General features: G+C 40.9%; 1 protein-coding gene across 1 annotated transcript in view; it reads right to left on the reverse strand.

The window, feature by feature from the left end:
* Positions 1-15,656: 15,656 nt before the first annotated feature.
* The window catches only part of vipr1b (vasoactive intestinal peptide receptor 1b), a 51,981-nt gene continuing 41,281 nt past the window's right edge, over positions 15,657-26,356 (reverse strand). The window contains exons 8-13 of the mRNA XM_085468343.1: positions 26,276-26,336; positions 26,060-26,132; positions 22,310-22,401; positions 21,541-21,670; positions 18,926-18,967; positions 15,657-17,814 (exon numbers count right to left, since the gene is read on the reverse strand). Of these exons, the coding sequence (XP_085324469.1) occupies positions 17,623-17,814; positions 18,926-18,967; positions 21,541-21,670; positions 22,310-22,401; positions 26,060-26,132; positions 26,276-26,336 (590 nt within the window). The 3' untranslated portion in view covers positions 15,657-17,622. The remainder of the gene's footprint in view (positions 17,815-18,925; positions 18,968-21,540; positions 21,671-22,309; positions 22,402-26,059; positions 26,133-26,275; positions 26,337-26,356) is intronic.

Below are 26,356 nucleotides of genomic sequence, written 5' to 3' on the forward strand. Positions count from 1 at the left end.
ATGTGCCCACTACCACACATTTGGACTGATTTGTGACCACTGTTTGGGAGGGATGGTTATATTGTGTATCTGGAATGAATTTTAGGTCTCTACGTCCATCCCATGGGGAATGGGAGCAGTAACAAAGGTGTTGCGTTTATATTTTTGTTGAGTGTATTTTAAAATAGGAAGAATAATGATAGAGCAATGAAATAGCTCACACAGAAAACCCAAAAGTAGTAGATACATTCATCTATCCTCGTATCCATTTCAGAGTCGTAGGGGGCTGGAATCTATCCCAGCTGTCATGGAGGGAAATGCAGGCTACTGCGGACGGGTCACCTGTTTGTCACAGAGAGACAGATCACCATTCATACCTATGGGCAATCTGGAATTATCATTTAACCTAACCCCACTAACTCCATTTCTTTGAACTGTGGGAGTACTTAAGTGTCAGAAATCGCAAGCAGAGAAAGGAAGAAGGTACATAATGGATAATTGTTTTCCCCTTATAGATAATTATTTGAAATAAATTATTGACTAAATTATTTAAGCTGAAAAAATGTATGTGTTCTTAGGTATAGATAAAAAAAAAGGTTTGAGTACCAAGTATTGATCAAACTGCTGAAAATAGGTGAATCATAAGTTGAAACTGATAAATTCTAAACATACAAGTAAAACATAAGTAAGTAAAATCTGACTTCCCCTAAAACCTGGCCAAACCCACCTTAACATCAGCAGTGGGATTGGAAACATTACTTAGAGAGGTTCTGATTGTGATTTACACTTTTATAATGACGTCCATTTAAATACATTCAAAGGTGTATTATTGACATGATTTGGTTAAATTTAGTTTTTCAGTCCGAGAGGGTTAACATGACTGTGACCGCAGAAACTCACCAAAAAAAAAAATGTTATTCAGAAGTGTCCTGTTTAATGCGATTGCAGGGTCCGGTCTTCTGAAGTAGGACTATATGAAATTACTCTCAGATTTAATCAAGGTGAGTCACCCTGGCAGCCATTTCTATCCTTTTAATCTTTGTCTCAGGTTCACTGCTCAGCTGACAGCCTACACTTTGGCCTTTCCCATTAATTTCAGACGCATCATTCATCTTTCATTCCAGGTGCCATGAGTGTTACAGTCTCCCTGTGGAGGCCTTCAATATCAAAAGTGTAAAAAAATATGATGAACTTTTCTCCTTCTCTCTTTATTTTATTAGCTGTGGGCAGCAATGAACTTCACCTTTAAAGCTTACATTTTCCTTATTGTATTTGTGACTACAGTGCAGGTTTTTAAATTAACAGATTTCTTGGTTGCTTAGGGGCATATCAACACACAAAATCATCTAAATCCTCCATGATACACTGTCGAATTCAAACCCTATGTCTTTAGATTTTGGAGTCTCTGTAAGGAAGCACTTATTATTTTCATCCAGACACCTTTTCAGTTTTGCAGTCTGCACTCTTTAGATGTCTACTGTTGCAAAAAATAATGGCTAAGGTTTTACATTCTCATCATGTTCCAGCTGTGATGTGGTGAATCTAAGTCTGGGACTCCAAACCTTAAGGCAAAACCACATTTTCCTCATGCTTATCATACGTTCAACAATTCAGAAGCCCTGAGTCTTTGATGTTCCTTGCTCAGGGATCCAGCTTGGCCATTTCTACACAGAATAATATAGACATACAAGTTTATTTTTATGCCACTTGGATTTGAAGCCTATCAGACAGAGTTGACTAAGGATCCATGTCTGCCATGGATTGATATTATAACTCATGAAGCTGACAAATATTCAGTTTTTTTAAGGACTTTAAGATGTTCTCTGTAAAGCTGAGCCTCAAAGTTCATTCTTGACTTTTTAGAAACAGCGGATGAGAACCAGTTTCACCACAAAGTCAAGTTATCTGTTGCTGGAGCAATCAGAATGGTGATAGAGTTTAGTGAATTGAAATCGTAATTTGCTTGTTCAATTAATTGTTCCCTGATGAATTTGTGAATTTTTGGGACAGGGGCTACAAAAGGCTGGAAAACTAAGTGGTGCTAAAATGAAACAGCCAGAGGGTTTCTCAGAAGTAAAGATAGAATAGAATAATCTTTTAATTGTCCCACAAGGGGAAATTTGGTTGTAACAGCAGCCAAAAAGACACATATACAAACAAACAGTACACAGGACACAGAACAGAAACATACAAAATTTCTTACATATTTACATTAAGGACAATGGTTACTATAGAGTACTGTACAGTTATTAAATAAAATAAAAATAACTACAGGTAAGAGGCAAACCAGGTTGTGGTGCGAATTGGTTAATTAACTTATTGCAGTTACAGCATTGATGTAAACATCTATGTTTGTTGGGAGCAGTTCAGATTGTACAGTCTGACAGCTGCAGGGAGGAAGGACCTGCGGAAACGCTCCTTCATGCATCGAGGATGCAGCAGTCTGTCACTGAAGGAGCTCTGCAGTTCAGCAACATTTACATACATGGGGTGGGAGACTCTGTCCATCAGAGATGTTATTTTGGCCAGAGTCCTTCTATCTCCCACCACCTGCACTGGGTGCAGGGTGCATCCCAGAACAGAGCTGGCCTTCCTGATGAGTTTATCCAACCTCTTCCTCTCAGCTGTCGATAAACTGCTGCTCCAACATACCACACTGTAAAAAAATGACAGATGCCACCACAGAGTCATAGAAGGTCTTTAAAAGCGCTCCCTGTACTCCAAATGACCTCAGCCGCCTCAGCAGGTAGAGTCTGCTCTGACCCTTCCTGTAAAGATCATCAGTGTTGTGGCTCCAGTCCAGTTTATTATTCAGGTGAACACCCAGGTACCTATAAGAGTCCACTATCTCAATGTCCACTCCCTGGATGTTCACCGGTGTCAGTGTGGTGGGTCTGCGTCTCCGGAAGTCCACCACCAACTCAAATTCAAATTCAAATTCAAATTTTATTTGTCACACACACACAACCATACACAGTATGACATGGGGGTGAAATGCTTGTAGCTGTACAATGCCCGACCATTAAATGACAGAAGAAAAGTTTTACAATATTTACAATTTACTACAAAAATTTACAAATTAACTTAGGAATTTACAGTAAAGAATGTGCAAATAGCAGAAGAGATTATAAAGATAAGGATTATAAATTATAGGAATTATAGGATTATAGGAAATGTGTGGTGGTGCGTGTGGTGACGTGTGTGAGAGTCCAGTCTTATAGTGACGTGTTTGGGAGAGTCCAGTCCTACACCTGGTTCAGGGCCCGAATAGCCTGGGGGACGAAGCTCCTCTTCATTCTCTCTGTTTTGGCCTTAAGGGAGCGGAAGCGCTTCCCAGACCTCAACAGTGAGAAGAGTCCATTGTTGGGATGGGAGAGGTCCATCATAATCTTCCTAGCTTTGGACTTGCACCGCTTGGTGTAGATGGACAGCAGGTCAGGGAGCTCTGATTGAATGATGCGTTCTGCCGAGCGCACCACCCTTTGCAGATCTCGTCTGTCCTGCTTGGTGCTGTTCCCAAACCAGGTGCAGATGTTTGACGTCAGGACGCTCTCGATGGTGCAGGAGTAGAAGTTCTTGAGCACCTTCAGTGGCAGATGGAAGTCTCTAAGTCTTCTGAGGAAGAAGAGACGCTGACGGGCTTTCTTAACCAGGGTGTTGATGTGACAGGACCATGACAGGTCCTGAGTGATGTGGACACCCAGGTATCGGAAACTGTCCACTCTCTCCACTGGCGTGCCACTGATGATGAGGGGTTTGTAATTCCTCGCCTGCTTTGTAGTGAAGTCCACGATCAGCTCCTTAGTCTTGCTGATGTTTAGGAGGAGGTTATTCTCCTGGCACCAGGTCTCCAGGTTCCTAATCTCCTCCAGGTAGGCCGTCTCGATGTTGTCGGAGATCAGGCCCACAACCGCAGTGTCGTCAGCAAACTTGACAATGGAGGTGGTGTCGGATGTGGCTACACAGTCATAAGTGTACAGTGAGTACAGCAGGGGGCTTAAAACACAGCCCTGAGGCACTCCAGTGCTGAGTGAGATGGAGGGGGAGACTTGTTTTCCTACCCTCACTGATTGGGGTCTGTCTGTGAGGAAGTTGAGGATCCACTGACACAGTGATGAGCTGAGTCCTAGATCCGTCAACTTGGTGAAAAGCTTAGAGGGAATTATTGTGTTGAATGCTGAACTGTAGTCCACGAACAGCATCCTAACATAATTCCCTCTGCCAGTGTCCAGGTGACTCAGGGATGTGTGGAGCAGGTGAGATATGGCATCGTCTGTGGAACGATTAGTCCGGTAAGCAAACTGAAGTGAGTCGATGGTGGGAGGAAGTGAAGAAGTGATGTGATCTCTCATCAGTCTTTCAAAACACTTCATCACAATTGAAGTCAGTGCTACTGGACGGTAGTCATTGTGGCAAGCGGGCTGTTGTTTCTTTGGAACAGGGACAATAATGGACTGTTTGAAGCACGTGGGAACCACAGCTTGGGCCAGGGAGAGGTTGAAGATCTCCGTGAACACCGGTGCTAGTTGATCAGCGCAGGCTCTAAGGACCCGGCCAGGGATTGCAGCTGGTCCTGCTGCCTTCCTGGTGTTCACCCTCCTGAAGGTGTTCCTCACGGCATGCTCTGTGATGACGAATGCATTTTCTTCACTGGTGCACTCCAAGCGCGCGCAGCCGTTTGTTGTTTTAATTGCTGCGGCGTCGAAGCGAGCATAAAACGTGTTCAGCTCATCAGCCAGTGAAGCATCGGCATTCATCATTGAAGAAGCTGGTCGTTTATAGTCCGTTATAGTCCGCAGTCCTTTCCACAGGCTCCTAGAGTCGCACTGTCGTAGCTGTGACTCTAGTTTTTCCCCGTAGCTCCGCTTTGCCTTTCGGACCGCGCTGCGCACGTTGTAGGACGCAGCCTTGTATAGGTCCATATTACCGGAGACAAGCCCTTCATTGTAGGCAGCGGTGCGTGATCTCAGAGCGTCGCGGATGTTTTTATCCACCCACGGCTTCTGGTTGGGAAACGTTCGGATGATAGTTCTTTCGGCTGTGTCGTCCGCTAGTTTCCCGATAAATCCCACAACCGCTTCCGTAAACATGTTGATGTCATCAGAGCTGCGCCGAAACATGTCCCAGTCTGCGTCATCCAGTGCGTCCTGCAGCGCGGCCACCGATTGGTCCGTCCAGCGAGCGACCTCCCTCCTGATTGGTGGTTGCTGCTTTAGCCTTTGTTTGTAAGCAGGTATGAGGAAGATGGCGGAATGGTCCGATTTTCCAAATGCCGGCAGGGGTTGAGCCTTGTAACAGTTCTTGAACGGGGTGTAGCAGTGGTCTAATGTCCTCGCGCCCCGGGTGGGGCAGTTGATGTGCTGGTGAAGGTTGTGAAATGTCCGTTTGAGATTCACTCTGTTAAAATCTCCCATAACAATGAGTGCGGCATCTCGGTGAAGTGTTTGTTGATGTGTGAGAGCCTCATGTAGCTCACATAAGGCAGTGTCCGAGTCCGCGTGAGGCGGAATGTAAACAGTGCAGGCAATGACCGCAGTGAATTCCCGAGGGAGATAGAAAGGGCGACACTTAACGATCAAAAGCTCCAGATTGGGCGAGCAAGAGCGTGTGAGTGGGGAGATGTTTGTGCTGTCGCACCATCTGTTGTTCACCATCAAACACACTCCACCACCTCTTTTCTTCCCCGACTCCATTGTCCTGTCCATGCGGTAAACCGAAAAGAACCCCGTCGGCTGCACGGCGTGGTCTGGTATCGCTGGGTTCAGCCAAATCTCGGTGAAGCAGAGGAGGTTGCAGTCCCGAATGTCTCTCTGGAACTTGATTCTGGCTCTGAGGTCATCAAGCTTGTTCTCGATGGATTGAACATTGGCTAGCAGGATACTGGGCATGGGTGCGCGGTGTGCGCGAGCCCGTAGCCTGTTCCTGATGCCGGCTCTTTTACCTCGAGGCCGTCGCTTAGGGTCGCGTCCTTTGTTCTCTCTCAGGATCTCCTTTGGCCAGGTTGGGTCCGGAGTTAAACATGATGAAATGTTCGTGTACTGCAAAAAGTGGAGAAGTTAGGGCAGAGCATCCAGCACGGCAGCCGACCTCACCGGCGCCATTTTGTCAATCAAACTCCTTGGTTTTCCCGGCGTTGATCAGCAGGTGGTTCTGCTGACACCAGTCAACAAAGTCCAGAGTCCACTGTCTGTACTCTGAGTCGTCCTCACCTGTGATGAGGCCGACTATGGCAGAGTCGTCAGAGAACTTCTGTAGGTGGCAGCGTGGGGAGTTGATGATCAGAGGAAGTTCAAGATGAACAGAGGTTCAGCAATCTGCAAAAAGAACAAAAGCAACACACAAAAAACAACAATGAAAGTGTCTACAAATTGTGGAACTATTTCAGAATAATAAAAAAAAAAATTATGAAGACTTAAAATCTCTCGTTATCCACAGCACATAACATCTTTGAAAGATTCAGAAATCTGGAGAAATCTCTGTGCGCAAGGTTGAAAATAATATTGGAAGCCCATTATTATGAGGCCCTGAGATAGCACTGCATTAAAAGCAGGAATGATTCTGTCATTGAAATCACTTTGTAGTAAGGAGAAGGACCATCACTTGTCATTAGCACTCAATTCAAAAGCCTGCATGACTGATATGTATAGTGTGGGTACGTTTCATCAAACTGGCAGCTTCTAAATCTGGAAAGGCACCATCAGTGCTGAAGGTATACTCAAGTTTTGGAGCAACAATTGCTCCCACCCAGCAGTGTTATGTGACGGCTGTGTGCAGGCAGGAGAAGGACCCAAAGTGCAGACTCCGGAGACAGAAAGTAACTCAAAACAGCTTTAATGCTGAACTCAAAAGGGTAACAAAACTAAGCCTACAAAATACACCTACGCAGACAGAACACACAGCAAGATAAGGGTAGATCGCAACACGGACACAGAGAAACACAGGGCTTAAATACACAGAGGGAGCAATCAGGGAATTGGTAACAGGAGGGAAACACAGCTGGGGCAAATCAGGCCTAACGAGACAAGGGGAAGCAAAACCAGATACATTAACATCAGACATGGACCTTAAAAATAAAACAGAAAACATAACACAGACTGAACTAAAGACACAGACTCACATGCAGGCACTGCAACAGAGGGAACAGACCAGGGCAGACAGACACTGACTGGACACGGGGATATAGCAACTAAGGATTACACAGCGACATAAACCATAAGACATAACTCTAACGAAGACACCAAAGAATAGAAATGATAAATAATATAATAAACTCAAAACCCTGGGTCAACGACCCAGGCATCCTAACAAGCAGAAGGCCCTGCATATTTCATAGTGGTAAACTTAGTCTTGTCCCAACTTTCTTGAGATGTGTTATTGCCATCAAATTCAAAATGAAGTAATATTTTTCTTAAAATGCAGCATTTTCTCAGTTTAAACATTTGATATGATTTCTATGTTCTGCTGTGAATAAAACTTGGGTTGCGTTCCATTTTATTCACATTTTTCTCAGCATACTGATGGTTTTGAGCCTCTGAAAACGGGGGGCTGCGAATAAAAACGGCTGTAAAGCCTAAACGGTTATTACAATACTTTTGCTACAGCGTTTGAATTAAAGCTGAAAGTCTGCACTTTTCTAAACATCTTTTCATGCATGTAAAGAGCACGCGTTGAGCTCTGTGTGTTTCATTTGCCCTTTTCTGGTGTTGATGTAAAGCCTTTTAAAAAAATACCCCCCATAATCCCATTACTTTACTCTTTTTGCTTTCATCCACCTCCTGTCCTTTTATAAGAACACAGAGATAGACAGAAATTGGCTCTTCTATCAGTCCCACACTAACCGCTCCTGTGTGAGCTATCTACAAAGCTGCTGCAAATGAACATTAGAAAAGCAATCAGATGAAAGGTCATTATTTCAAAACACAGTCTGCTTTTTAAACAGGTGTTTTAGTTTTTTCTTTAGTTTCTTTTTTTTAATTTGAAGTTGGACGTTTGGTGGATTCACGACATTGCTGCAGGGCTTTTAAATCTAAATCTGATAATGCAAGAAAAACCTATTTTTGGATACAGTTGTGCGTTAAGAGTTAATTAAATTGATTTAGCTGCAAAGAAATTCCACATGAAGGCACAAGAACTTTCAAACAATACAAATACTTGACCCAGACAAGACTTTAAATGCTATGTGAGTAATAATTTCCATTGATGAATTGTGCATTCATTTCATACGTGAGATCAAGCTTCCCGTGATTGTATAAATGTGTGGTGTAATTTCCCAAGCTTGTTTACACCCTGCCTGGTTAGGCATGATTCATGCCCAACCAGGCAAATGTGCTGGTGGTGATAAATCACTGTATGTATACTGAATATGAGCACATGTGTTTCATTCTAATTAACTGGGGTGTGATTTAATCATAGCTGAGCATTTATTTTTTTAAAAGCAAGATGAAAGAGCAGCTCGGCAGCCATAGAGATCAAAAGGAAAAATGACATCCTATACCTCACATTACAGGTGTCAGAGGTTGCAAACTGAACTTTGACCTCAGTGATCGATCTGCTTGTTTCTGTTACTCTATGTTATAGAGCCTGGTTTCAAAATGTAGATGAAAAGAGTCCCTTCATGTGCTGCAACTTGTTTTGACCGACCACTTAGTATCCCACATGATGATATAAGTTTACACAAAATGCACTTTTAGCATTAAATCAGCATTTTGACATCACACTGGTGGAGGTTTACTTTAAACCAGGGGTCTCGAACTCCAGGCCTCGAGGGCCGGTGTCCTGCAGGTTTTAGATGTGTCCTTGATCCAACACAGCTGATTTAAAGGCTAAATTGCCTCCTCAACATGTCTTGAAGTTCTCCAGAGGCCTGCTAATGAACTAATCATTTGAATCAGGTGTGTTGACCCAGGGTGAGATCTAAAATCTGCAGGACACCGGCCCGGCCTGGAGTTCGAGACCCCTGCTTTAAACTAATATATATCCCATTATTATAATGTTAGTGCAACAGTGCTGGAAAAAAAATAAGATATTTTAGCACTGAACATCTCCTTACGAATTTCAGGTGGATATCTTCTGTGTTTCTAAAGTGACAAGGACTCAAAGATACTCAAAAAATGCAAAATTTTGACCCATATGTGCTGTAAGTTTTCATGGTTTATTTAAAGATGCCAAAGTTATTTTACATTATTTAAATAAATAAATAGTGAATCAGCTGGTTGTGAGGGGGTCAGGCGGTGGCACTGATTGAGTTTTCAAAAGAGTGACCTAATGGCCTTTATTTATGATGTAAGGGCAGTTATGCAACATAAGTAATTTACCTGTAACTGATTTATTAGACTACCTGTCATAAAAATAAGAAAACACTATTTTTTTATGTCTGTCAAAAAGTTGTTTAAAAGTAATACTATACAGTTATTTATTAGGCGATTTACCTGAAAAAAATGACAATAAAGTTTCGTGTTTGTGACCAAAGGACCTGTCATGTATACAATATTGAAGGGTTGGTGACATTTTATTTACAGTGATTTCTCTCTCATCAGTGACCTCCTGATATAGGGAGAGGCTGATTACCAGATCAGCCCCAGCCAGCCTCCCCAGCACTGGCCCCTGAACCCACTGCACCACCCCTCCTCTGCATCGGAGACCCAGACCACACTCCACGCAACCATGTAAATAAAAATAAATCTATTCAAATTCATGGATTTGTCCACAGTGGCTTTGTTGCTGTGTGTGCACATGGCAGTCTTCTCAGTCCTGCCTCAAGTGTGTGGAGGTGGCTGCTTGAGGGAAACTACTGGGGAGTTTACGTGGCAGAATATCTTTGGGAGTCATTGAGCCGGGTCAGTTCAGGGCCACTGTGTTCTTTAAAATCACCATGCATTGGTTGGAAGTCATGGTTGGCATGCTAATGTGTGAAATGGTCATAAAGTTCAAGGTGAGAAATCAAAGTTTATTGTAACACTCTCTGTTATATGCAAATCACTGCTATTGCTCCTCATATGACATAGAAAGTCTAACATTTGTCATCAGTTAGTGGGTATATTTTTGTGAATTACAGCCAGTTACTGGAGCCATCCCATACACGGGGTACAATAACTCAGTCCTAGATTTGCACTACCTGTGGAAAGTAGGCAAACCTTCAGTATTTATTACTGACTCTCAGCCACAGATCAGGTTGGATTTGGCAGACAATGTCTCTTTTAATCAGCAGATGTGATCAAAACAACCTCACAGAGCTCACTTGTTTGCTCAGTCGTTCACCTTTCCAAGCTTCTCCTTATTTGTCACATGAATATTTAACCAGTGCTATGAATACTGAATGATGCTCAAAGGCAAGACACCTGTCTCGCATTTTAAGAGTCACAGGGAATCTGAAAATAACTTCATCCGTCTTCTGTCTTGTCTGCATCCCACGCTGTCTTCATGAAATCTCACAGCTGTGACCTTACATTGACAAATTTCGAAGTCTAGACCAAAAGTAGTCCAAACATTTCATCTGACTGCACGATATTCAACAGCAGAGCATAAACATAAACGTACAAAGATGATCACACACAAGCCTCAAGGTTCTTCTTTTTATTTTCTGCACTGAATTTCATGCGGAATCCTCCAAACCGGTTAATCCATTTATTTACATTTGCTACCTTTCCAGTGCATTGGTAATCACATTATATGCAAGCTCAATTTGCCTTCATGGACAGAGCTAATGAAAAATGAGACCCAAAAGCAGCTGATCAGAGGAACAGGGCATGAAGCAGTGTAGTTGTTAATCTTTTATGGCACACAGAGCCTTGTCTTTGTTGAATTTGTTTTTCTTTATGTTGCTGAACTCCACACGAGGTGCCCCACACTCAAGTCAGTGAATTGTAGAAATTAAAATGAGGGACAACATAAGGATGAACTTTAATAGCTGAAGTTTTATACACAAAAGCAAACTCTGAGGGTCAGTCATATCTATCAAATACTGAAAATCAGTTTGAGGTGCACGAATCTTTACTTTCATTCATATATGTATATTTTTACTTAAAGAAAAATATCTCTGAGGGCCAAATTGTAGTGATTTTTTTAATGCAGCATTTTATTTCATTGATGTTGCAACACAATGTAACAAACACAAAATCAGACACACTAGCCAATCAGCTGTTTTAATTCGATTAAGAAAATCAAAATCCATAAGACAAACCTCTGCAAAATTCCTGTATTTTTCACGTTTTTGTCATCTTTAATAGGTGTAAATGTTTGTGAGGTGCAGAAATGTACTACTAACCCGGGTATCCAAATTGAGCAACAACATCTTACAAACATAATGAATACATTTTCTACATGAAACGCTAAAAATGAATTTTAAAGCCATTTTCCCACCAGCAATAATTAACTGTTTGTTCTGCTTAGCTCCTAACGCATGGGACCATTACTGTCATCTTTAAGGCAGTGGAAAGATGACGCAGATGTCAAACAACTGAACTCTTCAAGTCTTTACAAATCTTATTGGCATAAATGATTATTTTATGTCAAGAAGTTTATATTGTCAGGATTGTTCAAGATTTGTGAGATTTCAGTGAGTTCTTCCATTGTAAACCACTGGCCCGCCCTTGGTGGAAGATACTCTCTAAATATATGTATAAATATATGTCGCCCACTTATGTAAATCTGATTATTCTTTCTTTGCTTAACTGAATAGCTGAAGCCCCGGGAGGGGAAAAAAGTGTATTGTGTAAGTTTTAAGATATTTTGTTCTTCTCAGGGCACTGTGACCTGTAACGGCACATAATGAAGGGAAAAACTACAGCCATTTAATGGGATAATACTTTTGTGTGGGGTGCAGAGAGGGAGTGTTTTCAACCCATTGGGTTGTCTGCTACAAACACGCTGTTGCCACAAGAATCGAATGTACTCCCTTGTGATGATATTACGCACTCATATTAGCTGAAATTTGTCCTGAAATAGACACATTTTTATTTGCTAAACATGATCAGAATTGCTGGTCAAAGAGGAAATGGGTGTAAAATGTGAATATTTAAATATACAAGGAAAGGAGGGCAGATTTTTGTTCTTATTGCAGGCATTAGCATATTTGCATGAAAAACTTGCTTTAAGTGAGTCTTCCTCAGAGTTATATAAAGAAATAAGTGACTTAACCGCCTAATTTCTCTTTGATATTTGGGCATATTGGGCCCGATGAATGTTAAAAAAAAGAATGACCAATTTTTTTTATACATTATTTATGTTTTTAAGAAAAATGAGGATATTGGTTTAAAATTTTGATAGAACAGTAGCAGTATAATGTCCTCGTAAGTGGATATCAGGCCCATGTAGAGCAAAATTGAGTATTTTAGTCTAAATAACCCAAAATGTGATGTCCACATATGTGGACGCCAGGTCCTAGGAGGTTAAAGCCGAGCCTTTGTTGAGTAGCCAAAAGCCCTTGTGAAAATAAGCCTTACTTTGGTAACAAAAGCATGGTATAGGATATCTTTCACAAAAAAAAGCTCATTTTACGTTAAAGGTATAGGAATTTAAAACAATACTGAAGCACAGAGGAACTTTACAAAGGGATACTAGACTTCCACTTTCTCGTGTGTTTCTGAATAATTTATTTCATACCATACACGAGGAGAAAGGTTTTTTGGTAAAGTAAGTTTTTTGCTAATATAACACCTTTAAAGTTACACATTAAAATGGCAAAATTAATTAGCACATTGAGCAGTTTTTAAAAGGAAAGCATGGCTTTATGTGTACACAGATGTGACCAAATTGTACAACTGCAGATTTACAATGTAATGCTTTACACCAGTCTTACACAAACCGCACAACAGCAAACCAAACAAATGATCTTAAACCCAGATATGCACAACACATTATCCAGTTAACAAAAAATCAGATTTACATTGCACATAGTTACTCTAAGTGCACTCTTATATATATATATTATCCCTTTTTAATGTTTGGTAACCAAAACAATCAACCCAAGAGACATATGTGACTGAATTTGAGAAACACTGTCTAATATAATTGCTTTCCCACTTTGTACACATCTATTTACATTCACCATTTTAAGAGGTATACTGGAAAATTCACAAAATTACACTAAAGTTACTGACGACAAAAGACAGACGCAAAAAATGTAGGAGTATTTAAGCACACACTTATAAGCAACGTGAAAAATGACATTTTAATCTCTGATTCTCTTCCGCAATGTGCCTTTTGTCCTAGCTGGCCCTCCCCAAGTGTGGTTCTGTCGGAGGTTTCTTCCTGTTAAAAGGGTTTTTTTCTTCCCACTGTCGCCAAATGGTCACTCGTAGGCAGTCACTTGATTGTTGGGGATTTCTCTGCATGGTCTATAAGTTGCAATATCAGGCAACTTGAGGTGACTGTTGTTGTGATTTGGTGCTTTTTGGCAAATGTGTCTATTTGCCTTAATCCTGCGACTTAAATTGACTCATGTGTGCACACTAAATATGAAGCTAGAGTCAGTAATGTTTGTGAACTATTTGGAATTCCTAGGGTTCATGCATTATGTGATCTGGTCATCATGTAACTCAGAACTAAAAACGCAGTCTAACTAAATTACACTGTTAAAAAAAATAAATAAAAAATAAAAAAGTTAAACTTCAGGGACACTAATCTATCCAGTTAGGAAATATAAACCACTGTGAATTTGCACAGTTACAACAGGTGCAACAGGTGAAAGACAAGAACGGGACAACCCCCACCCTCCCAAATACCCCTGCTCATTGCAAGAGTTATCACCTGCACCCCATTCCAGCTCACCTGGGGTGGCACATCCATACATGCTGTTGTAAGGTTGACTATGGGACTCAGAGCCTTTAGTTGTTCTGCAGCGAGACTTTGGAATACACTTCCACCAGATCTCCGGACGACAAACTCTCTCTCCACTTTTAAATCCCGTCTTAAAACCCATCTATTCAAAATTGCATATCCTTCATCATGATTCCATCTTAGTCTATTTTGTCCTTGTTTAGCTTTTATACTTGCTTTTATACTTTTATACGTGTTTTTTATTTTTCATTTACCTTATGTTTTTATTTTTTTGTACTAATGTAAGGTGACCTTGAGGGTCTTTAAACGCGTCTATAAATAAAGTTTATTATTATTATTATTACTAAGGTTAGCCACCCTCACAGAGTCCAGCTCTGACAGTTTGTTAGGACGTGCCACCCTGGAGGAGCTGGACTTCCTGTGAAACCTGAATGGACAGAATGTGTCATAATAGTTTAACTGTCTTTGTGTTACACTGTGTTGATCAAGTGTTCCCTTAAATTTTCTGAGTGGTGTAATAATACAAAATCAGCAGTACTTTATGTAACTCTTTGTATGTCCTTGATTGAACACAAACACACACTGTGATAATAACGCTACCAAAACTCTATCTGGAGTCAGGTGTTTCAATCAAGGAGGCTATAAGTGCAGTGAAAAATAGCCTGACTTTTCTCAAAAGAGGTTGGCTGGTGTGATCCATGCTTTGATCGCAAACATCTTCAGGAGACCACAAAGACAAGAATCGTTATAGAGATGCCTGAAGCAGAAAATCACTATTAAAGCATTTCAAACAACCTTGGTGTTCAGAAATGCACAATAAGACAATTTTTTTACAAACTAAAGAACTGCTGATATTCTCTGTGGGTGTCCTGAACATTTTATTCAATCTTAAAGGAGGTGAAAGAGAGAGAACAAAACACCTGTAACTTGTTAAGACCTTGTCCACTAAGAACACTGAACAAGAATGGGGTTAATAGAAGGACAATATGGAGGAAAACATTATTCTAAACAGAGACAATCTCCTCTAGATGTGTGAAACAAAATCTGACTCCCAACAATCATTGAGGAAATTATTAGTTTAAATTTGGATCATGTCTGGGTAGCAGAGCACATGACATGAAGCTTAAAGTGAATGATTAATGCACCAAGACCATGACCCAAAGCACAGAAAGTAAATCAGCAATAAATTCATGTTTTGCTAAAGTCCTGACCTTAACCCCGCTGAACTGCTGTGGCATAATCAGAACATGGACATGCCACAACATCCCAGAAATACTAATGAATGCACTTGTAGAGAATAATGGTCGAGAACTGACCTACCTATTCCAACCTGCAATGATTACTTCCCATTAGAATGAAAAGTCCAAACGTACGTGTTACTAGTTTAATTGGGCTGGTTGTTTGAAATTGTCCCTTGGAAGGTGAGTAGACCAAGAATTAATGAAGTAATGAATGTTTTCTGTGTACAGTAACTTACTGGTTCTTTTGATATGAGTGTGATTGCAATTTTTGAAATGTTGGATGGAAAGATTGTACAGCATCCATTTTTAAAAGTACACATTTAAAAACTGAATTGGGTGCACAACTTTGAATTTACCATCAATTGTAGGAAACCCCAAGAGGGTCAACAGTATAAATACAGTGCTGAAGCTTCACGATGTCTTTTAATTTGACAAGGTCAAGGCCCATTATTCTTCTTGTTACTGATCATGATTGACTACACATGGTAGGTTCTAGTTGGATCTCTTGGAGCCATTTCTACTGCAGATACTGCAGATTCCAGGAAAATCGTTCAAACAATTGTACATAAGTAATAGTTCTGTTACCACTTTGCCAAGGTCTAGAACAGGGGTGGGCAATCTCAGTCCACGAGGGCCGGTGTCCCTGCAGGTTTTAGATCTCACCTTGGGTCAACACACCTGAATCACATGATTAGTTTGTTACCAGGCCTCTGGAGAACTTCAGGACATGTTGAGGAGCTAATTTAGCCATTTAAATCAGCTGTGTTGGTTCGAGGACACATCTAAAACCTGCAGAGACACCGGCCCTCATGGACTGAGATTGCCCACCCCTGGTCTAGAAGAAGACTGAAAATGTCACCCTTAGATGAGAGCAAATTGGTTAGATGTTCAGGAACAAGGCAGGAACCGCCAAGGATTAAGTGTCACTGTCCACAGTGAAGTGCTGATCAAGAAAGAAGTCGCTGCAAAATTAGCATGTCATTCACCTGCATGATGAGTGTATGTAAACTTCTGACCACAATATGAAAGTGGTTCCAATCTTTTTCCTTTTCTCTAAATGTATAATTATTACTTTCAGCAATCTGAAGGCGATATATTGATATTCAATATTTCCTTGACACATATTACCACATTAGAATTTTTTTATTATTCTTAAACTTAATGATGATCTAAACCTTTAAATCACTGGTGGGTTGAGATGATTTCCTTCCTCCCGTGTAAAGCTGGATCCCCCCGTTGTTCCCTCTAGTATGAACAAGCCTTACTTTCAAACCTACGCGAGGTCAAAAGCACAAAGACAGCATCGTTGTGACAGGGCCAGTCATCCTTGTCACTTTGCTTTGCATACAGGATCTAATATTCTCTGCTGACTTGTCAAGTTCAGACTCCTCCGATGGAGAAGTAAGTCTGAACCTGAAGAATTCAAAAAATATTATGCATAATGGAGATTCAGAAGATTCTGAATCCTGTCATGCTTTAATTTGAAAAAACGACACTTAGTGATTCATTACTATTATTATAACCACAATGTGATGTGTATGGCACAAGCATTCCAAGTTTATTTACACTGCACACTTGACTGTGCATCATTTTTTATAACTCTTCCCAAGTAAATGTAAACATTCAAGGAATGAGCTGCATATGGACATCTCCTCTTCAGAGCTGCTGTACTGCCCAACAGCCAGCAAAGACTAGACCGCAGAAGTCGGTTCAACACACATAACCCAGGCACTCGTCAGTGATCGACACAAAACCGCCACAGTGCCCTAAATAATGAAAAATATCTACCTAATCATAGGCTCAGAATCGCACACGCCAAGAGGGAAGGCTGTGTTGATAAAAGAAGGCAACCGGTCTCTCATGAGCATGATAGTGCAGAGAAGGGCATTTGTGCTCCAAACCCATCATTGTGAATCAGCATCACTTGGTCTGAAGCCTAATCTGTTTGGCATTTATGGAAATAAAGTTTCCTGCTCTGTAAGCCTGTCTTTTTTTCTGTCTTCCTACACAGCAAAGGGGGGGAAGTGTAGTATTATGCTTATTTTGGATACTCTAAAGTATGTTTTAAAGCAAATTTTCCAGCACTATTTACATTCAGCACTCAAACACACCCTCACAGTCCAGTTCTGGTATAGTACCTTTGTTAGCCTGTGATGCTGCTGTTAGAAAAATACATCACCTCAATTTCTTCCAAAGCTTTAGCACAAAACTTGACTATTTGGAGCTGCAGGAGCGCACAAGGCTCAGAGTTACACCAGCCCACTCACCTAAGCACACAGGATATTTAAAAAATAAGAGCTGTAGTGATATGACTTGAATTCACCTGTACAGGTGACCTGCGCAAAAATGACTCTCTCCGCAAACGCTTTGTTTGTTAAGCAATGTGCAACTTAGCTTCTCATTTAAATGTATTTTTTGGAACAGTTACAAACTGCTTCAAAGCTGATTATGGTCACATCGTGTCCTTATATCTCTTTTTCCAATCCTTTCATCACTTTCCATCTTCTGCACCACACACATGACCCAAGAGTACTTATGGTAAAGCTTATATATGCTGCGATGTTCTGCCTAATGTTTGGCATGAGAGCATTTTGTACAGCATTTTGTGTGTCTGTGTCACTGTGACTCAGATGCTAGACAAGTCATCGTGACAGGATAATGAAGCCCGGCGAGTTTTCGGGCTGCACCGTGTCAACATGGTGATCTGGGTGTTGAAGTTGTTGCTGCTGCCAATAGACGGGTGCTGGTATTTGGTGTCTGAGCCCATGTATCTCTGCAGGTGCCACCTCCTCCACTTCCTCTTGATCTCTCCTTGGACCTGAAACCGATTAGAGCAAAAGGGACAATTACATGTTTATTCAGTAAGTAGAGCTACATGTTCTTTACCAACATAAAACATTACTGGGAATTCACTGATAATGTTTTTGACACCTCTGACCAAAAACAGAGTTTATATGTTAACAAAAGGACAAAATGCTGCCAAATGCTTTCCAAAATACCCGTGTACATGTGGACAGGCCCTGCTGTTACTCCCTACACACCTCTGTCATTCTCCAAGTGTTTTACTTGAATTTATTTCATACAACAAATTTGGACAATTTAGAAGATTTTGAATAATCGACTATAAAAACTGCAGCTCTCTTAAAAGCGGGTGACCTGCATTTTAATTAAACAGAAAAACAAATTGGTTGGCGTGATTTTCAGCAGCAGACGAAGCTCAAGCTTTTTAAAGACAGTCCTGCCTCGCAATCGAGTCCAGCAGTTTTTTCTTTTGCATGAATTTTACGAGAGTATGACACTTTAAAAACTGTTTTGCATTATTTAGGCAAAAAGAAAATCAATATAGCTTTTTCTTCAGTCATTTTCTTCCACTTCTACCTTGTCAATATTTGTTTTCTTGCTATCGACATGTCTGCCATTCCTTAAGCACCGAGAATTCAACAACTAAACCTAACATATCTTACCAGCAGTGCACAAATCTTCCACACTTAGTAAAGGACACCTGGAAGTTGCATGAGATTAAAATTCAGGCAGCATAGTGTGAAGCCTCGCCATCTAGCCCAGATTCAATCTGGCCCAGCACTGAGAACATAAATAATCTGCCCACAGAGAGCCTGTGCAGACATCACTGAATAGCTCCCTGCCAAAAAGACTGTGTGCTTTTTACAGCCCTCCCACCCTGCAGGCAAAGTGCAGAAAATATGCTGTGGGGAGGTCCAAGAGAGGAGCTGGAACGACAAGCGCCGGTGACTCATACCCGCCGCTCCATCTACCTGTCAGGACTGTGTGTGAATGTAAATGGTGCGCACAGGGAGCGACGGAGAAACTACAGATAAACTACATTTTCTGAGAATGAGAGCACGACTGCAGGCTATCTCTGTGTGGAAGTACTGTGGTGTGTTTATATCAGCAGTGTTTACATCACCTACCTCTCCGTTCAGGAAGCAGTAAAGGACTGCGACCACAAAGCCCTAAAAGGAAAGAAAAACACTGATAAGAAAGCAGGAGCAGAGGATGTAATGGTTAAATTTCTTCTTTGATCATCTCGTCTTATCAATTATTTGTTATTTTTACAGTTTTTCTCAGTTCCAGAGGCATCCTTTTTAACCTTCCTGCCTTCTTGGGACCTTTTTGTGCCACTGCTATGTGTTAAATGGCTGCCATTTCCACTGTGTTCAGTGGAATATAACCAAACTTGCCACAGGATAGTTTTTACCTGTCAATGTTAATATTCCAGTGTGAATTCCTTAAATCAGCCTAAAATGGCTGAGCAGCAGAAATCCCCACACCCATCACCCTGGGGACCATTTTCTGCCCATTGACTTCCATTATAAACGCTATTTTTCATCCCCAAATTATCATTATATGATTTTATTTTTTCTTCTTTTCTTGGATGTCAATGAAGACTCAGGGCCTTGAAGTTTTAATTTTTAAATTGCAAAAAAAATGCAAAAAAATAATGGCAGGTCAAAATGTATGTTGGTGCCAATCTTTGGTCCATCTAAAGGCCTACTTATAATGACAATCACATATTACTTCAACTGGTTTTTTGTGGAAATATTTAGTTTCGTTTTTTGTTTTTTGGGGCTTATAACACAGGGCGCTCATATAATAACACTGGGATTTGAAGGGTTAAAACAACGAAAATATAATTAAAACTTTACATGAATATTTCAGGGAGAAGTAGTTTTACAAGGTTGGCTAATTTAAAGTGGAATAAAATATGGATATATGGTCTTTTTATAGCGTTTTTGGGCGTGGCTGAGAATGGTCCCTAGGGTAATGGGTGTGAGTTTTTTAAAGGATGGCAGGAGGGTTAAGATCTTAGCACTAAGGATGGTTTCCCCGTGTTTTTAGCAAATCTGAATACCTACTCTGTGGAACTGTTATTATTATCTGAGAGATTCAACAAGACATGATTTTAACTTGTATGATTCACTGGACTTCCCTCGCTCTCCCTATTCTCATGCACCTCACGGTTAATGCTCTCCCTTGCAGTGTAAGAAGCGAGAAACCCCTGTATAATCCACAAACTTTCACTACACTTTTTTTTTTACGTCATCTTTCCCTCCCACCTCCTTACTCCTTTCTCTCTTCAATGTCCAGTCCGATTCCTCGGTGTATCTGAGTGGGCTCTTCCTTGTTTTCAAACTGGTGACACGTTGGTGCGCTAAAGCTCAGTAAATGTGTTTTACAACACTCCTACTAATGGCCCTCAGCTGTTAGCTAACTGGACAGTATGTGACATTAGCTGATCCAAGTCCCGAGAAATTCCACACTCCTTTGTGATGTGCATGCAGTCTGACAATGTCACATTTTAGCACATGCTCGGATCGCTTGGAAACCCGGGCAAGCAGGTACTAAGAAAGTACCTGTACCAGGTACTATGACCTAATGGGAAATGGGTTTGATGATCTGACTACTAGTAGTAGGTACTAATGGAAAAGGGGCTTAAAGGTACAACACACTGAACCTTGTAACAGCTGGGCTTCAACAGCACAAGACCACATTATGTGCCACTCGTGTCAGCTAAGACAAGGAGGCAACAATTCTCACGGGCTCAGGGAAATTGGACAACAGAAGATTGGAAAAACGTGGTAGGCTGGTGTTACCAAAATGAAAGCATGAATCTGGATTACCTTGTATCGAGAGACCAGACTGCTGGTGATGGTGGTGTAATGGTGTTTGGGGATATTTTATTAGCCAAATTCACTGTACCCAAATGGCCGCCACAGTCACCCCATCTCAATTTGGGTTGTAGTGGAACTGGAGATTCACATCATGGATGTGCAGCCAACAAATCTGCAGCAACTGTTTGATGCTGTCATGTCAATATTGCCCAAAATCTCTGAGGAACTCTGTGCCACGGAGAATCAAGTCAGTTCCGAATGCAAAAGGGGGATCAGTCCAGTATTAGCAACGAGTACCTAACAAAGTAGTTGGTGAGCACAACTATTTAACTCATGAAGAAGACTTAATCTCTCTTGGTTATAAAGATTGTAGACACTTGTGTTTGTTTTCCAAATACCTTCTTACAGCTTTAACTGTCTTAATTAAGCCAAAGCAACAGAGGAAAAGCTGTAAAAAATAACATGTGGCAGTCATGACAGTCATAAATGTATTACACAGACAAAACAAATGGGAGTCGAGTTGTAATAAGAAGGGGGAATAAAAGGAGTAAGGAGAGGATTGTGTTGGAAAGGTTTCCATATCTTCCAAGCTGTTGTAATGCAGCTGTGCTGTCTGGCTGCATTCTCCATCATTCCTCATTAAATGATGAACTGAAATAACATCAGAGCTTTAAACAGTGACAGTGCCACTGAGCCAGCCAGCAAAGTGCTTGGAGACCTGATGCAGTTTTCTTTAATAGTAGCATTCGCTAGTTCAGGGCTGAAAGCATACCAAATCACTATTTTTGGACTTTTTAAAAGTTTAAGTGACCACACTTCTAGAAGACTACATTTATTTTAAGGCACTGGATTTTAGGAATCTACAGGTATTTTTTTAACAATCACTTTTTCCTCAAAAACATTTGATCTCATACCTGAAATGATCCCAGAATCAAGTCAAAAACCAGCCGCAGCTCAGTCTTCACTTGCTCGGGGATAAATGCAAACACTATATAATTGATCCCAAACAGCGGAATCAAAAGCAGCGTTGACTTTGCCAGTCGCCTGAAATGATAAGGCAAAAACAAATTCAAATCCCTCCCTCCAGTCAAACCAGCATCCAATCTGTCTCTGTATACCCCAATAATGAAATGCAGCTCAGGAGTACTTTTCATTTTAAATTTCAGCTCAGCAGACCAGAGACGGAGGGGGGGGGGGGGGGGGGGGGGGGAAACACCATGAAAAGTGTCAGTTGGAAAATAGCTCATGCATTATGACTGGCTTATGAGATGCTCTCCATCATATGAAAAACCACTTAAATACATATAGCACTACATCTCTGTGTAAAGCAGCTGCTGGATGGTGGAAAACCACAGTGTGCTGTGCATGCTAAGATTTTCTTTTCTGAAATCCAAAAGGACTAGTTATCCCTGCATCGCTCTGAGCGTAAAAAAAGTTACATTTGCAGCAATAGTTACAGGAAGAATACTCAGGAGTGCGTGCTACTCTGCTGCTCTGCAAGTTTATTCAAACGAATCTTTGTTTATCCTTACAAAAGCAGCTAATGTTCACAGAATGTCCACCGAGACAGAAGTGGCGGAGCTCTTTCCAAACACCCTCGTTCGTATCAGTGACATTTCATCCTTTATTAGCTGATACACAAAACAAACTTCCAGCATGAAAAAGAAATTTAATTACACTCACGAGTACTGGTTGGAGTCGTTTCTTCCAATATCGGGGCAGTTTATCTTCTGGCGAAGTATCCGAATGATGCAGATGAAAAGAATAAAGTTCATCTGTGGAGAATACATTACAAAAGTCATGTGAGAAAAGCACTGAGGCATTTCACACTGCATCTAATGCATATGGGGAGATGTTTGTGAGATTCAACTCATAAACAGAAGCGTTGGATTGTGGCGCTGGCCTGTGGGAAAATGAGCATTTCTAAACTGATGATTTGGGCTGTGAGTGTGAACTTGCAACACATCAGTCATCATGATGCACTCCCAGCTATCAGTCACTGGCTAAGTACAGAAAAACAGAGTGTACTAACAGTAAGGCCGCTGACACTCATGTTAAATAATGAAGCTGACCCTCCTCTGGGAACAACTGCTAGCAAATAACTAAACAGACCCATTTGGACACTAGTAGGCGTCTGCTATGACACTTTGTCCAGAGCAAGCTTTTAATAGCTGGAAATTATATTAAAAGCTTCTTTTTTTTTCCGCCTTCCATGAGAAGATCAGTACCACTCATGATTTAGCTAACCACAAATATTTAAACACAGAAAACAGCTGGTTCTTTGCAAAAGGTTCAAAAAGCATCCGCTAGATTTTCTATAAATGTGACGCAGAACACAAAAAGACGTAGGCTGTGGACCCCAGCTGCACAAAAATGGCCAAGAAATGACGTAATCAGGAGCAACCGGACAATATTTCCAGTGTTTGTTACTATAGCGATTACTTCCATTAAGAAAGCTGATAAGATGCTAAGTTCACTTCAGGTCACTTCACGAGTGACCAAATAGGTAATGTGACAACACACATATGTTATGCCAGTTACTAGAAATCTCATAACCATGGCGACAACATCATTACTAAACAACAACAACTTAAAGATTAGACGACCTTCAAGTTAAAAAATCATAGAAAATAAATCTGTTTTCTTAATTTAAAAGTGAAAAATGTACATTTTTGGACTTTGGCCTGGTTTTTGCATGCTGTTAGCCAGAGTCTGTTCTTCTTTTCAACTTTTATAATGCTTCTGGTATCGTTAAATTAGCTTAATGCTCGAGTAAAGCTATAGGCAGGCTTCTAAAAAGTGGGCCACTTTTGAGTATTAGCATACTATAGACCAAAACAAGTGTTCAAGTAGTAAAGTTAAACCATTTAAATGAAATTCAAGCACAAAGTTTGTATTAGCAAAAAGAAAAACCTGAGTACTAGCATGTGTTGGGTTGTGTAAATGCTAACTAACACTGTGTGAAGCTACCAGTGTTCACTAACATGCAGCTTTAATTTTATTGTGTTCAAATGGACACATGAGCTTGGCAACGTTTCTCTATTGCATATGTCTCTAAGCATTTATTTTTACTGCAACTGCAACTGCTCATCGCCACAGATCATCGGTCTCTATTTCACTCAACACTCTTTATGGTCTTACTATTTCCCTCCTGCCTGGCAGCTCCATAGTCAACATCCTTTGTCCAGTATATCCACTATCCCTCCTCTGCACATGTCCAGACCTAAGCTGTCTCTCTGATGTACTCATTTCCAATCCTGTCCCTCCTGGTCACTCCTAATAAAAATCTCAAGATCTGCCACCTCCAGCTCAGCCTCCTGTCTTTTTGTCATTGCCACATCTCCAAACCATACATCATAGCAGGTCTCACTACCATCTTGTTCCCCACTCTCTGCTTCCCTTTCACTGTTGCTGCTATCCTTCTGTCACAAATCACCCTTGACACAAGTCTTTTCACCCTGCCTGCACTCTCTTCTTCACCTCTCTTGTGCACTGTTGTAAACTTTTATTTGAACAAAAAAATGGTTAGGAAATTACAGACCTGCAAAATAAAACATCAATGAGGGTGCACATTAGTACATTTAAGAGAAGGAAGGAAGAAGTATTTCAATGGGATCCGCTGAACGCTTTGCACTCCTCTGAAATAGTCTCACTCACGCAGAGATTAGAGTCTGTTTTTCTTACTAGAGATGCGGTTCAATCTGCATCTGAGCTGTCACACTTTAGCATTTTTATCTTTTGGGGTTTTGATCCGTGCACTGGAGAAAAACTCATTTTTTAAATTACCTTTCTGCTTTCAAATTTGCATGCTAAATATTAAACTTTTTTCCAGCAGCCTGTTATCTTGACTTTGAAACTGTGACTTAAAAATGAGGCAAGCAGCTGCTTTTAACAGCTTATTTCTGTCTGAATTTCATCAAAGACTTGAATACGAGCACAGAACCACAGTGTAAAAGTCCATATCTGTGGTTTTACTGAGTATGATGGATTAAATTATTGGTTTGACTGGACACTATTTCCTTCTGGAGTCCTTTTGTCGCATAATACTATAACTTGTTTCTACACTATACTGCCAAATATATTCGCTTGTCTGCCTTCACAAGGACATGAACTTAAGTGACATCCCATTCTTAATTCATTGGGTTTAATATGATGTCATCCCACCCTTTTCAGCTATTACAGCTTCCACTCTTCTTGGAAGGCTTTATGTGTTGATGGGAATTTTTGACCATTCTTCCACAAGTGCATCTGTGAGGTCAGACACTGATGTTGGACGAGAAGGCCTGGCTTGTAGTCTCCAGTCTAATTCATCACAAAAGTGTTCTGCTAGGTTGTTATCAGGACTCTATGCAGGCCAGTCAAGATCTTCCACACCAAACTCTCTCATCCGTGTCTTTATGGAGCTTACTTTGGGCACTGGTGCACAGTCATGTTGGAACAGGAAGTGGCATACTGCTATACTGTTCCCACAAAGTTGGGAGCTGTAAATTGTCCAAAATGTCTTGGTATGCTGAAACATTAAGAGTTCCTTTCATTGGAACTAAGGGGCAGATCCAGCTCCTGATTAAACATCCCACACCATAATCCCCCCTCCATCAAATTTTACACTTGGCACAGTGTATAGGACAAGTACCGTTATCCTGTCAACTGCCAAACCCATATTCATCTATCAGATTGCCCAAACAGAGAAGCCTGATTTGTCACTCCAGAGAACACATCTCCACTGCTCTAGAGTTTAGTGGCAGCGTGCTTTACACTACTGCATACAACACTGTTTTGCACTGTGTGATGTAAGGCTTGGATGCAGCAGCTCTGTCATGGAAACCCATTCCATCAAGCTCTTTATGCACTGTTCCTGAGATAATCGGAAGGTCACATGAAGTTTGGATATCTGTAGTTGGCGAGTTCTGTGAACTGAGGTGCACAGTTCACCGCTCTGTGATTTGTACGTGGCCTACCACTTCATGGCTTTGTTATAGTACCACTAACAGTTGACTGTGGAATATTTAGTAATGAGGGGATTTCACAACTGGACTTGTTGCACAGGTGGCATCCTATTACAGTACCACGCTGGAATTCACAAAGCTCCTGAGAGCATCCCATTCTTTCCTAAATGTTTGTACAAGCAGTCTGCATGACTAGATCTTTTATACACTTGTGGCCATGGAAGTGATTGGAACATCTGAATTCAATGATTTGGATAGCAAGAGAATACTTTTACCAGTACATCTGTATATATCTTGGATTGCGTGCAGCTTAACTAGAGATAGGTTTTTGTTGTTTTCTAGTGCTTTTTTCAGTCTTTGTGTCACTCAGAATAGACGAATGAAGACAACTTTTCCACTCTTAGTGCCATTTACTTTGAAAGAGCTAGCTCAAGCTGGCTAGTGCTGATATAAACCATGAAAATGTTTTTAAAGCTCATGAACTTACCAGAATTGATGCCAAAATAGGAGTTTTAATGATCCACCAGAACACATCGGTGTTTTCTATTATATCCCAGCACCTGGTAAGACGTGAAAGAGTTTTAATGTATAAGATGTAGCAAAACAAAGCAACCCCCCCCCCCCAAAAAAAACAAACAAAACAAAACAACACAAAAGAGTATTTTCTGCTCGATTCTGGTCTAGCAGTTCCCTAGTCTCTCACCCCACATCATTATAGTTGGCTTTAGCGATGCTCCAAGCTGTGATGAAAATTGCTGGACCGCCTGGGGGCAAAAAAAAGTAT

The sequence above is a fragment of the Copadichromis virginalis genome, linkage group LG9 (genome assembly GCF_057382275.1).
Source record: "Copadichromis virginalis isolate Kocher_CV1m ecotype Utaka linkage group LG9, C_Virginalis_male_GT1.1, whole genome shotgun sequence".
NCBI lineage: Eukaryota > Metazoa > Chordata > Actinopteri > Cichliformes > Cichlidae > Copadichromis > Copadichromis virginalis.